At 42.8% G+C, this 12,994-nt stretch overlaps 1 protein-coding gene across 1 annotated transcript; it reads right to left on the reverse strand.

The window, feature by feature from the left end:
- Positions 1 to 482: 482 nt before the first annotated feature.
- zgc:77752 (uncharacterized protein LOC393862 homolog) lies at positions 483 to 10,167 on the reverse strand. The gene is made up of 11 exons (XM_055941258.1): positions 9,992 to 10,167; positions 9,767 to 9,847; positions 9,549 to 9,667; positions 9,268 to 9,405; positions 8,846 to 9,117; positions 4,347 to 4,649; positions 1,730 to 1,846; positions 1,372 to 1,473; positions 1,199 to 1,279; positions 976 to 1,086; positions 483 to 892 (listed from the first exon to the last, which is right to left on the reverse strand). The coding sequence occupies exons 1-11, from the start codon at positions 10,165 to 10,167 to the stop codon at positions 752 to 754; spliced, it is 1,641 nt and encodes a 546-aa protein (XP_055797233.1). The 3' UTR covers positions 483 to 751.
- Positions 10,168 to 12,994: the final 2,827 nt, after the last annotated feature.

Raw genomic sequence — 12,994 nt, forward strand, 5'->3', positions numbered from 1 at the left:
TGGCGTGGTTACACATGGTCTGCAGTTGTGAGGTCTGGTTGGACGTACTGCCAAATTCTCTAAAACGATGTTGGAGGTGGCTTATTGTAGAGAAATGATTATTCATCTCTCTGGAAACAGCTCTGGTGGACATTCTTGCAGTCAGCATGCCAATTGCACGCTCCCTCAAAACCCTTCGACATCTGTGGCATTGTGTTGTGTAACAAAACTGCACATTTTAGGGTGGCCTTTTGTTGTCCCCAGCACAAGGTGCACCTGTGTAATGATTTAGATGTTTAATCAGCTTCTTGATATGCCATCTGTCATGTGGATGGATTATCTAGGCAAATGAGAAATGCTCACTAACAGGAATGTAAATAAATTTGTTCACAAAATTTGAGAGAAACGAGCATATGGAACATTTCTGGGATCTTTTATTTCAGCTCATGAAATATGGGACCAACACTTTACATGTTGCATTTATATTTTTGTTCAGTGTGTATGTAAGATTTTAACAATAATACACGCCGGGATGAGGTCAATGGTACAAATATTTGTATTGTGTAATGTGCAGAGAGAATATATTCCAATATCAGGATCATGGCCATGCTTCATAGAATGTACACCCATCCAAGCACCACTAAAACAGTAAGGAGCTTACTGCACCTAGTCATAGAAAAGAAAACACTAGAAATTGAACAAATATTTGACCCTTCATAGAAAGGGTTATGAAGTTAAGTTTGTACAACCAATTAACCCATCAACCAATCAATCAATTGTTTCCTCTTCTTGAGCAGGTGTTTGTGTAGTCTGAGGTCTGTGTGAGGGAGTTATGGTTATGGAGTGTTTGTCTGATGCTGGACTTGAGGATTCTCATCAGGACTTTATAGCTCTCCATCTCCTCCTGAGGGTGCTATTGAAAACAGAGAACAATAGTTAGACATCAATTTGAACTATGACTGCCACACACACTCACGCACACACCCACAGACTCACCCTGGTGAGTGCTTGTATCAGGCGTCGTAGCACAGCCTCCTCTCTCTGAGGACACAGACTGGTCACCTGACCCACACAACCCAGCAAACAGGACATGGTGTGGCGCTGGGGCTGCTGGGACAACATGCACACACATACACAATAGTTGCTGAGGAGGTTGAAGACCCCGAAGTAAGCCATGACACGGTCAAACGTGTATCAATGGTCTGACTGGGTCTCTCACCTTCGTTAACACACTGAGATGGTTCACGTGTTGAGATACTGAGGTCAACCTCTCTATGTCATCTGCACTCAGAACAGGCTCCTGGAGAGAGATAAAAAGAGAGTATAAAAAGCAGGAGAGTGTAAGAGAGTGAGAGTATAAAGGGAGAGAGATCTTTATCTGAGCCCTCTGACCTTGAGTTTCTCCAGCCAGGTCCACAATAGACAGCTGAGTACGTGCGGATCAGACTCTGTGACCAGTAGAGCCCAGGCACACTCACTGCTGTTCAGCTCCTCCTGTCAGTCAACACAGAAAGAACAGAGTGCAGTCAGGATTCCGGTTACTGGTAGGCAGCCCATGACAGATTAAGGTATCCCATTCCAATATGTTGTAATCATAGTTATGGTAAATTCCATTTCATTTAAGTCAATTCAGGAGGGCCCAAATCTTGAGATCCGCAGAATAAGCTTCAATGGCTTTAGTAGCTTAGTAACTTCCAGACAGTCTACACTACACCTCAGCTTGTGATAACCTGCTGTAACAGTTTATTACCTGTAGCAGTGCTGTCCTCTGTAGAACAGACTCTCCAGGGGGGTTTAGATCTGCCATCTCCTTGGCAACTGCCCGAGCCACTGAGGCCTGTCCGGACTTACGCTGGTTTTTACGTACCTTCAAAGCACAGGAAATAGTGTATTAAGAAATGTGCTTTATATTAAAAAGAGACACTTTTACTAGTATGCCCCCAGTAACACAGTCTGATACTCACCTCAATGTAAGAGTTGAATTTGTGAAACGCTGGAGCCCTCTTGGCAGTGCACTTTAAACTCTTCGAAGAACAGTTACTGTTGGTTGCCCCACTGCCTGCTGGGAGGTTGAGTCTTTGTGAGTCCTCAGGACTGGAACAGAGGCCAGCTGTAGGGGTGGGTAGGACTGGACTCATAGGTCTCAAGTCAGGTCTAATCTGCTCTAACCCAGGCCAGTCTCCCTTACTCCTATCTAGTACAGTACAGTATGAGCCCAACTCAAGATCCTGGAAGAAAATAAAGCAATGTGGTTAATTTCAAGGCTCTGAATGTTGCCAGTACCAATGCAGATTTTTCTAAACTCATGTTCAAGAATGTACCACCTGTAACCAGTAATGCCGGGGATACACTACTCAATTTCGCCACGAATTCGCTTTTGCCGAAACAAATTGTATTGAAATCCTTTGAACTTGGCCTATGATCAGTACGTCAGGACTCACATAGTTTGAGTGGGTGACACGAGCCTACCAGACAAGCTAAATTACTGCAACACTGAACCATGCATGAGAGCATCAGCTGTTCCGGACGACTGTGTGATCACGCTCTCCATAGCTGATGTGAATAAGACCTTTAAACAGGTCAACATTCACAAGGCCACAGGGCCAGACGGATTACCAGAACGTGTACTTCAAACATGCTGGCAAGTGTATTCACTGACATTTTCAACCTGTCCCTGACTGAGTCTGTAGTACCAACATGTTTCAAGCAGACCACCATATTCTGCATGCCCAAGAACACTAAGGTAACCTGCCTATATGACTACCGGCCCATAGCACTCACATCTGTAGCCATGAAGTGCTTTGAAAGGCTGGTCATGGCTCACATCAACACCATTATCCCAGAAACCCTAGACCCACTTTAATTTGCATACCGCCTCAACATATCACCCCTGTTCACTCATGACTGCATAGCCAGGCACGATTCTAACACCATCATTAAGTTTGCCGATGACACAACAGTGGTAGGCCCGACAACGATGAGACAGCCTATAGGGAGGAGACATGGCCATGTGGTGCCAGGATAACAACCTCTCCTTCAATGTGATCAAGACAAAGGAGATGATTGTGGACTACAGGAAAAGGAGGACCGACCATGCCCCCATTCTAATTAATGGGGCTGTAGTGGAGCAGGTTGAGAGCTTCAAGTTCCTTGGTGTCCACATCACCAACAAACTATCATGGTCCAAACACACCAAGACAGTCGTGAAGAGGGCACAGACAAAGCCTATTCCCCCACAGGAGACTGAAAAGATTTGGCATGGGTCCTCAGATCCTAAAAGAGTTCTACAGCTGCACCATGGAGAGCATCCTGACTGGTTGCATCACTGCCTGGTATGGCAACTGCTCAGCCTCTGACCGCAAGGCACTACAGAGGGTAGTGCGTACGGCCCAGTACACACTGGGGTCAGCTTCCTGCCATCCTGGACCTCTATATCAGGCGGTGTCAGAGGAAGGCCCTAAAAATAGCTGAAGACTCCAAACATCCTAGTCATAGACTGTGCTTTCATGGCAAGCGGTACCGGAGCGCCTAGTCTAGGTCCAAAAGGCTTCTTAACAGCTTCTACCCCCAAGCCATAAGACTCCTGAACAGCTAATCGAATGGCTACCCAGACTATTTGCATTGTCCACCCCCCCCCCTCTTTTATTCTGCTGCTACTCTCTGTTTATTATCTATGCATAGTCACTTTAACTCTACCTATATGTACATATTACCTCAATTACCTCGACTAACCGATGCCCCCGCACATTGACTCTGTACCTGTACCCCCTGTATATCGCCTCGCTATTGTTATTTTACTGCTGCTCTTTATTTTTTATTTTTTTTATTTTTTTTACTTATCTATTTTTTACTTAACACTTATTTTTCTCAAAACAGCATTGTTGGTTAAGGGCTTGTACACCTGTTGTGTTCGGCATGTGTGACAAATACAATTTGATTTGATTTGATGTGACTGAGATGATGGACAGGTTTGTGGAGCTGTGGAGAGAACACAGCTGCCTTTTCAATATTAAATGGTTTATATTACTTTCCCTCTGTAGAATAGAAAGTGCCCACAGCTGCCCAACCATTTGCGGGTATATATTCTGCGCATCCATCTCTTTTTTTATGTTTCTTCACAAAATAATGTGCACATTAATAAAGTAGCTTGCTGTTTGCATGTCTGTATTTTTTTCCTACGACAACCGAGAAACGTGGGGCAGGGTGAACTAGGAAATCATCCTGTAATGTGAGCACCCACATCCAGGGGTCGAGGATGGACGGAATGAAAGATTTGGGACAAGGTAATTGGAAAATGTGAACACGTCCAAGTTGTTCAGATTTTAGAAGACGTGTATACCCAGTCTAACCCTGATGTTAACCCTTACCTGTTTTACAGTGATCTTGCTGAGGTCTGAGTCACTGTAGCTGCGTTTATCCAGCAGTACCTGTCTCTTCCTCTCCAGAAACCCCTCTGGTTCGTCCCAGGAGGACACAGACCCTGACCCTCCCCAGGACCCCCTATGGATCTCACGGTGCAGGGGCAAGTACTGCTTGGCCACCAGGGTCTCCCTCACAGCCCTGCCAAGGGCCCGCAGTTCGGCCCTTCTCTCCAGCTCAGCATGCACCTCCGGAGAGGCAGGCAGGCCCAAGGCCAGAGCAGTAAGACGGCCACACAGCAGGTACACCACCTAGATGATGATCATCATGAAAACAGATAGCTTTTAGAAACAGATACAGGATCCCATGGGATACTGGAGAGAGTGGAAGATGGAGAGAGAGAGCATTCTTTCTAGTATTCTTTCTAACAATGATGTCTACTAATATTTCAGGATGTTGTGTATCCCTGGGGGGAAAAAAATCTGATTTCATGTAAACATTACAGGTTTTGAAAATATAGCTTGTCCCCCCAAAAATGTTGAGCTGCGGGACAGGGTAAATTAAGCCGCCTACAAATTTCTGTACTGAATGAGATATTAACACTACCTTTTTATCTTTATATTCAACACAATCACAAACGCTTTTTGCCTTTTAATAATTTTAAGCATCTTTTAACCCAGGCGTAGCACCCAACAAACACTACTTTAGGCCCAGCCCTGTTGTTAACTCATATCCCAGCTATAATGCCTTGCATTATGCCTGGGAAGAAAACACTTACATTTGCCATTGGCTCATCTTACCCCAAGGCAGGCATTTTGAATATATTAAATCCACACAGCTACAATGATATACTTTCATGCTAGGTTTAGGACCTCATGTCTAACTCTACATGGAACCCAGACCCTAGGAGTGGAGCAGGTCCCCACATGTCAAACCTCACTAGTTTGGATGACTGTGGGAGTGCTCCTAACAGTAATGTCCCACCCACCATCAGCCAGTGCCTAATGACAGTGACCATCGAAAGTGAAAAAGAAAGGAAATGCATGTGGATGAGAAGGGCATTGAAAGTGTCTGTAAGAATCATGGGGAGAAAGGTGATGTCAAAGCAGAGAATCAACCATGTTCCACTTTAAATGGGAGTGCAGGGATATTTGATATCAAAACACCTGCTGTGGAAGAGAGAATTGAAACATGCAATTTTAAAACACAAGAGCAGCAGACTTACTTTGCATGATAAAGTTGTACAGAACAATCTTAAAATGATATACTTTGCTTTAGATACAAGCATCATGTCCGTTATATTTATGGGGGGTCAATTAAGGAAGACATCCTCTTCTGCAAACCACTGGAAACCAGGACAACAGGAGAGGCTATTTTTAAAGTACTGGACTGTTTTTTGACATCAAATGGACTTTGGTGGTCAAGATGTATTGGTATCTGAACTGATAGAGCAAAACCATGACAGGGAGACATAGTGGAGTGGTAATGCACATGCAAGCAGTTGCTCCCGACGCCACTTGGGTACCCTGCAGCATCCACCGAGAGGCTCTTGCTGCCAAGGGAATGCCTGACATCTTGAAAGATGTTTTGGACACTACAGTGAAAATGGTTAACTTTGATAACTTCTTATGGCTGGATGGCAGTATTGAGTAGCTTGGATGAAAAGATGCCCAGAGTAAACTGCCTGCTACTCAGGCTCAGAGGCTGAGATATAGATTTGGATAGAAAACACTCTGAAGTTTCTAAAACTGTTTGAATGATGTCTGTGAGTATAACAAAACTCATATGGCAGGCAAAAACCTGAGAAAAATCCAACCAGGAAGTGGGAAATCTGAGGTTTGTAGGTTTGCATATCCAATATACAGTGGGATATTGGTCATTTTGCACTTCCTAAGGCTTCCACTTGATGTCAATAGTCTTTAAAACCTTGTTTGATGCCTCTACTGTGAAGAATGAGGGAAGGAGAGCTCTTTGAGTTAGGTGTCTGGCACGAGCTGAACATGCGCGGTCACGTGAGAGCGACCTGCTTTCCATCGCATTTCTGAAGACAAAGGAATTCTCCGGATGAAACATTATTGAAGATTTATGTTAAAAACATCCTGAAGATTGATTCTATACATCGTTTGACATGTTTCTACGAACTGTAATGGAAATGTTTGACTTTTCGTCTGAACTGCGCGTCATGAATGTGGATTACTGGACTGAACGCGCAAACAAAATGAAGATATTTGGACATAAATGATGGACTATATCGAACAAAACAAACATTTATTGTGGAACTGGGATTCCTGGGAGTGTATTCTGATGAAGATCATCAAAGGTAAGTGAATATTTATAACACTATTTCTGACTTCTGTTGACTTTATGGCTTATTTGAGCTCTAGGCACTGTACTCCGATTATAGCATGGTGTGCTTTTTCCGTAAAGTGTTTTTTTAAATCTGCCACAGCGGTTGCATTAAGGAGAAGTTTATCTAAAGTTCCATGTTTAATACTTGTATCTTTTATCAATGTTTATTATGAGTATTTCTGTAAATTGATGTGGCTCTCTACAAAATCACCGGATGTTTTGGAGGCAAAACATTACTGAACATAACGCGGCAATGTAAACTGAGATTTTTTTATATAAATATGAAGTCTACCGAACAAAACATACATGTATTGTGTAACATGAAGTTCTATGAGTGTCATCTGATGAAGATCATCAAAGGTTAGTGATTAATTCTATCTCTATTTCTGATTTTTGTGACTCCTCTCTTTGGCTGGAAAAATGGCTCTGTTTTTCTGTGAATAGGTGCTGACCTAACATAATCGTTTGTGGTGCTTTCGCCGAAAAGTCTATTTGAAATCGGACACTGTGGTGGGATTAACAAGAAGTGTATCTTTAAAATGGTGTAAAATACTTGTATGTCTGAGGAATTTTAATTATGAGATTTCTGTTGTTTTGAATTTGGCGCCCTGCACTTTCACTGGCTGTTGTCATATCGATCCCGTTAACGGGATCTCAGCCGTAAGAAGTTTTAAAGCAACTTTCGTGTATTTTCTGAATTTTGCAATGATATGGGCAGTGACCATGTAACGCTTCTACAACATACAGAAGTGCGCTGGTTATCAAGGGGAAAAGTATTGACATGTTTTTTTAAATTGAGAAACAAAGTTTTCTTTACTGACCATAATTTTCACTTTTCTGCAAGCTTGCATAAGTTTCTCACACGACTGGCTTATCTGGGTGATGTTTTTTTCTCTCCTGAATGATCTGAATCTAGGATTACAGGGACTCTCCGCAACTATATTCAATGTGCGGGACAAAATTGAGGCTATGATTAAGAAGTTGGAGCTCTTCTCTGTCTGCATTAACAAGGACAACAGACGGGTATTTCCATCATTGTATGATTTTTTGTGTGCAAATTAACTCAAGTTTATGGACAATGTCAAATGTGATATAGCGAAGCACCTGAGTGATCTGGGTGAGCAATTACACAGGTACTTTCTCGAAATGAACGACACAAACAACTGGATTCATTATCCCTTTCATGCCCTGCCTCCAGTCCACTTACCGATATCTGAACAAGAGAGCCTCATTGAACTTGCAACAAGCGGTTCTGTGAGAATAGAATTTAATCAGAATTTAATCTGGATAGGGCTGAGCTCAGAGTATCCTGCCTTGGCAAATCGTGCTGTTAAGACATTGATGCCCTTAGCAACCACTTATCTATGTGAGAGTGGATTCTCAGCCCTCACTAGCATGAAAACTAAATACAGGCACAGACTGTGTGGAAGATTATTTAAGACTGAGACTCTCTCCAATACAACCCAACATTGCAGAGTTATGTGCATCCTTTCAAGCACACCCTTCTCATTAATCTGTGGTGAGTTATTCACAATTTTTGATGAACAAATAAGGTTTTAAGATGGCTAAATAAAGAGCAAAATTATTGATTATTATTATATTATTTGTGCTCTTTGTCACTTCCCACGAGCCGGGTTGTGACAAAAACTCACACTCATTCTTATGTTTAATAAATGTATCGTATAGTGTGTGTGTGACAGGCTTACAATGATGGTAAAAAACAACATTTGAGAGTGTGCTGACCCTGGTGATAGAGGGGGTATGTAGCTGGAGGTTGAATGTTTGAAGGGGTACAGGACGATAAAACGTTTGGGAACCACTGCTCTAACACAATGAATTCATTTGACTTGATGAAAATCCTTTTTTTTTACCCAACTTGCTTTCCACTTTTTCCATGTGGTTTCTTCCTTCACAGACTCCATGAAATAAGGACTTCTTGCTCAATTTTGTAAAATGATTCATTTTGTATATGGTTTCCTAGAAGCAAGGTTTGGCTCAACTTACCCCACTCTCCCCTACATGACAACTTACCCCACTCTCCCCTACTTGACAACTTACCCCACTCTACCCTACATGACAACTTACCCCACTCTACCCTACATTACTTATTACCTAAAAGAAAGATAGTGTTGCCAAAATAATTATACAAAAAAGACACCTTGGGAGTGTGCCTGAGGGTGCGGGACTCCTGGCCATGGAGGAGGAGGGCCTGACGGTGCAGGTACTGCAGCAGGGTGAACTGGGCCCCGTGGCGCAGGCTGAAGTCAGGGTACTGGGCCAGCTGAGGGCCCAGAAGACGAGCAAAGTCAAACACCAGGCTGATCTGGTCCCTGGTCTGGATGGAACAGGGACGTTTGATACGCACGTAGTGGACCGCCTCACTGGGGCTCACACGCAGAGTGTAGACCAGGTAGCAGGCTATCAGGACACCTGTCAACAATGACAGGAGGTGTGCCCATTTTTGCAGGATCGTTTATGGACAATATGTTTCTGATTTCAGTCAATGTATATTCTAAATTAAGTGAACAATAAAGACAATTGATGTACTCAGAACCGTATTCTCCAAAAATATACACACACCTGTCCTCCCCAAGCCTGCGTGACAGTGCACCGCCACCTTCCCTTCTTTCACAGCGAAGGCTAACACCTTTACTCCATCCATCATCCCCACGAGAGACGACACACCGAAGTCCGGCATGCCAAAGTTGAAGAAGAAGACTGCACCACAAGCACACACACACACACACACAGAGAAGGAAAGACAAGAACATATATTTAATTTACGAAAGGCCACAGAGACAATCCTAAAGTAAAGTGTGTATTGTAGATATACTCTAGGTATAAATACAGTATAGTCTTACTATTATTCTCCATAAAGGTTTGTGGGGAGTAAGTGAATCCAGTGTCTGGCTCCAGTGGAGGGCCACAGTGAGCATGCTCCCCAGGCAACTGCATGTTGATGATGGACTTGATGTTCAGCCTGGTCAGAGAGAACAGGAGCAGTTAGAGGAGAAAGAGGGTGGACACGCGAACACACGTCGGCAGACATGCAGGCATGCACATATACATGACTATTTACCGTTGGAACTGCTCTATGATGTTGTATTTCTTGATGAGGTGAGAAGAGGGTCGTGCCATGGCCACAATGTCATCAGTCACCCTGCGAACAGAACAGAAGTGAATATAGAACGTCCAATCATCACTCCCTTCCCATGCAGATCTCTCCCTCCCCACCTCTTTCTCTTCTGTATCTCCTTCCCTCCTTCCCTCCTTCCCTCTCTCTCCCCCTCAACCCCCTCCTCACCAGTGTGAGAAGAGTCCCTGTACAGCTTGTTGGCTGGGCCTCCAGCAGGCTGGTCCTTCATAGCGGCAGTCCCATCCTCCGCAGGCCAGTAGGCAAATGATCTTGGGTGGGATGGCCTTCACCAGATTCTCTCTGGCCTGGGAGTAGGCTGGGCGAGGCACCGGCACCGTGGGCATAGTGGATAGTATGTACCGTAGTGGGGGTTGTTCACAGAGTCAGTTTAAACCTTAGAACTGAAGTCAATTGTTGAACCCTATGGAGGACAAGCTAGCTCCTTGGTCCAGTGGACAATATTATATGATGAAGTGCAGGGTTATAGTGTGTAGTGTACTGTGGTGGCTGGCCTTATGCAGACACCTGAAGTCATTTGTTGACTTCTAGAGGGACAAGATAGCCTCTTGGTCCAGTGGGAGGGGAGAAACAGGTGCAGTGCAAGTACCAGGAGTAGTTCACAGACTTAGCTCAGCCTCATGCAGAGATGTAAAGTCAATATGCCCTCAAGAACAATAAGTTGGTTAATTTGGAAGTATCCTACTGTACATACAGTATGCAGGTGGCTAGGTCTAAAGTTACTGACAGAGTTCTGTAGGGTTACAGAATTGGTGAACTTCACCTACGGGACTGTGTGGTAAATGAAGAGTCCAGTAGCTGGTACAATTGGAAAAGTAAAGAGAATATAGTCAATAAATGTTGCAGATATGTCTCTCTATCACAGTATTATAAACATTCTAGTGACTAGATTGACCAGCATCGTACCAAGACAGTTGATTGCTTAAAACCCTTTAACTGTATCTTGTTTAAAACATATTTAACCTTAAATTCCTATTACTAAAAACTCAAATAAGAACTTCCGATATTTTTTATTTATTTTTACACTATGATTCTTGAAAATCCAATATCTTGAAAACTTGACTGCTGACATTCAAAATATTTTGCGACTGTATCAACAGGTGGACTGTTTTTTTTAATCAAAAAGATAGTTTGAGTGGAGTGCCCCTTTAAATCTGAATATTGATTAATTGACCCAATGGGTCGTACAATGTGGTTTAACCTATTTATGTTGCCAAATCAATCATATTTTTCACCAAAATAAATGCACCCTATTCTTAGTCCACCATACGTTTCTACTGACATATCAGTCGCCTGGTTGAGCACATTTATTTTTAAAGTATTGCGTTTTAGCCTTTTTACATTTTAACTATTTATTTTCATATTCCTACTCTTCAAGGTCTCTACTAACAGGAATATTGCAATATAAATCTCTCAACAAATTAAATCCTGCCGTTTATCCCATACCTTTGGTGACTGATTTAGAGTTTTCTTACAGCCATCTTAGTGGGCAAAGTTAGAGTGCCAAAACACTGAACTGCAGCAAACAAAAAGGATACAAATTATGGAAATTGATGCAGGAGGACTGGGGTAGTTGACAAATCAAGTTCAAGTGAAGATGTTTTTGTCCCCAAAAAATGAGTAATTGTCAAACATGCTCTACCAGCTGGTTGAGAATAGGGCTAAAGTAAGGTGCAATTATTTAATCAATCTAATTGGATGATAATAACAATATATTTTTGTGCGGCACAACACCATACAACTTTACTTGCATTAAAGTGCCATTAATTAATTGACTGATAATAATAATTAATTGACTGATAATAATAATCTCTTTCTGATTCATTTTATGTACATTAATTTAAAACAATACCCTTCTCTGTATCGTGTCTTACCTTTGTGGTGACATCTCAGAGAGAGGCGAGCTCCATTTCACACACACACACACACACACACACACACACACTGCTGTGTGCCGGCCCAGGACCTCTAAGCCTTATTAGCTGTCATAATAACATTAGAACAGACATTCACAAATCATAGTAATCTCTGTTATATAAGACCTATACTGTACTCCTTTCCACGCCTTGCCTACATGAACCTTATCCTTCTCAGCCATCTTGACACGTTTTGATTATGTCTTTAAGTGTTGCTGTGATTGTGATATTGCAACATACAGTATGTGCACAATCGGAAAGCTAAAGAAGATATTATTTCACTATTGTTGACGTGACATTAGCACAATAAAAATTATTTACTGCATCTTGCAATTAAAATTGCATTACTATTCTGTTCCTAAATACAAGAAAATTGAATAGGTCAATTCTATCCCAATAGAGACATACATAAAGATGAGTGGAAACATTTTATTGAGACCACATGCAGCATGAGGCAGTGTCCATGAGAGGTCAGTATGTATCTGTTGTGAAAAGGGTTTTCAAAACAGCCTGAAATCCAGGGGCGCAACTTTTACTGGGGGCGGTGTCCTGAAGGACCATGTGGATGCCTCAGAGCGGTCAGGTAGGCTGTTTGGCAGTTTCAGCCAGCTGAATTCAGGACCGTGGGGACACCACAGAGTGTGCAGACAGTCTGCGTGAATGCAAAGCTTCTGAAAAGGCACAGTGTTGCTGTCTGCAGCTGCTGTCTCTGTGTGTGTTGCGCAGAAACTGGCTAATCTTTATTTGACTTGTGTAGCTGGCAATGTAACTGCTTTTTGACTTAACAGAAAAAAGTATTTAATTCCAGCGCTGAGCTAGTTGTGTAACTGACATGTAACGTTAGCTACAGTAATGTTTCATCCCCTCTCGACTGAAGTTCTGTCTGAAGAGAATGAACTAGTGAGCTAGTAGCTAATGTAACAGTATAACTTTAAACCGTCCCCTCACCCCGACACGGGCGCGAACCAGGGACCCTCTGCACACATCAACAACAGTCACCCACGAAGCAGCGTTACCCATCGCTCCACAAAAGCCACGGCCCTTGCAAAGCAAGGGGCAACACTACTTAAGTCTCAGAGCAAGTGACGTAACTGATTGAAATGCTACTAGCGCGTACTCGCTAACTAGCTAGCCATTTCACATCCGTTACACTCACCCCCCTTTCAACCTCCTCCTTTTTCCGCAGCAACCAGTGATCCGGGTCAACAGCATCAATGTAACAGTATAACTTTAAACC

Source organism: Salvelinus fontinalis, chromosome 12, assembly GCF_029448725.1.
Source record: "Salvelinus fontinalis isolate EN_2023a chromosome 12, ASM2944872v1, whole genome shotgun sequence".
Taxonomy (NCBI): domain Eukaryota; kingdom Metazoa; phylum Chordata; class Actinopteri; order Salmoniformes; family Salmonidae; genus Salvelinus; species Salvelinus fontinalis.

What these genes read in the sequence shown, in the direction of transcription:
- zgc:77752 (XM_055941258.1), bottom strand. Translation starts at nt 10,167, where the DNA reads ATGCCCACGGTGCCGGTGCCTCGCCCAGCCTACTCCCAGGCCAGAGAG. An exon ending in GCAAGATCACTGTAAAACAG is followed by an intron (nt 1,847 to 4,346) that starts GTAAGGGTTAAC and finishes TGTGCTTTGAAG; the next exon opens with GTACGTAAAAACCAGCGTAA. An exon ending in TGATACAAGCACTCACCAGG is followed by an intron (nt 893 to 975) that starts GTGAGTCTGTGG and finishes TGTTTTCAATAG; the next exon opens with CACCCTCAGGAGGAGATGGA.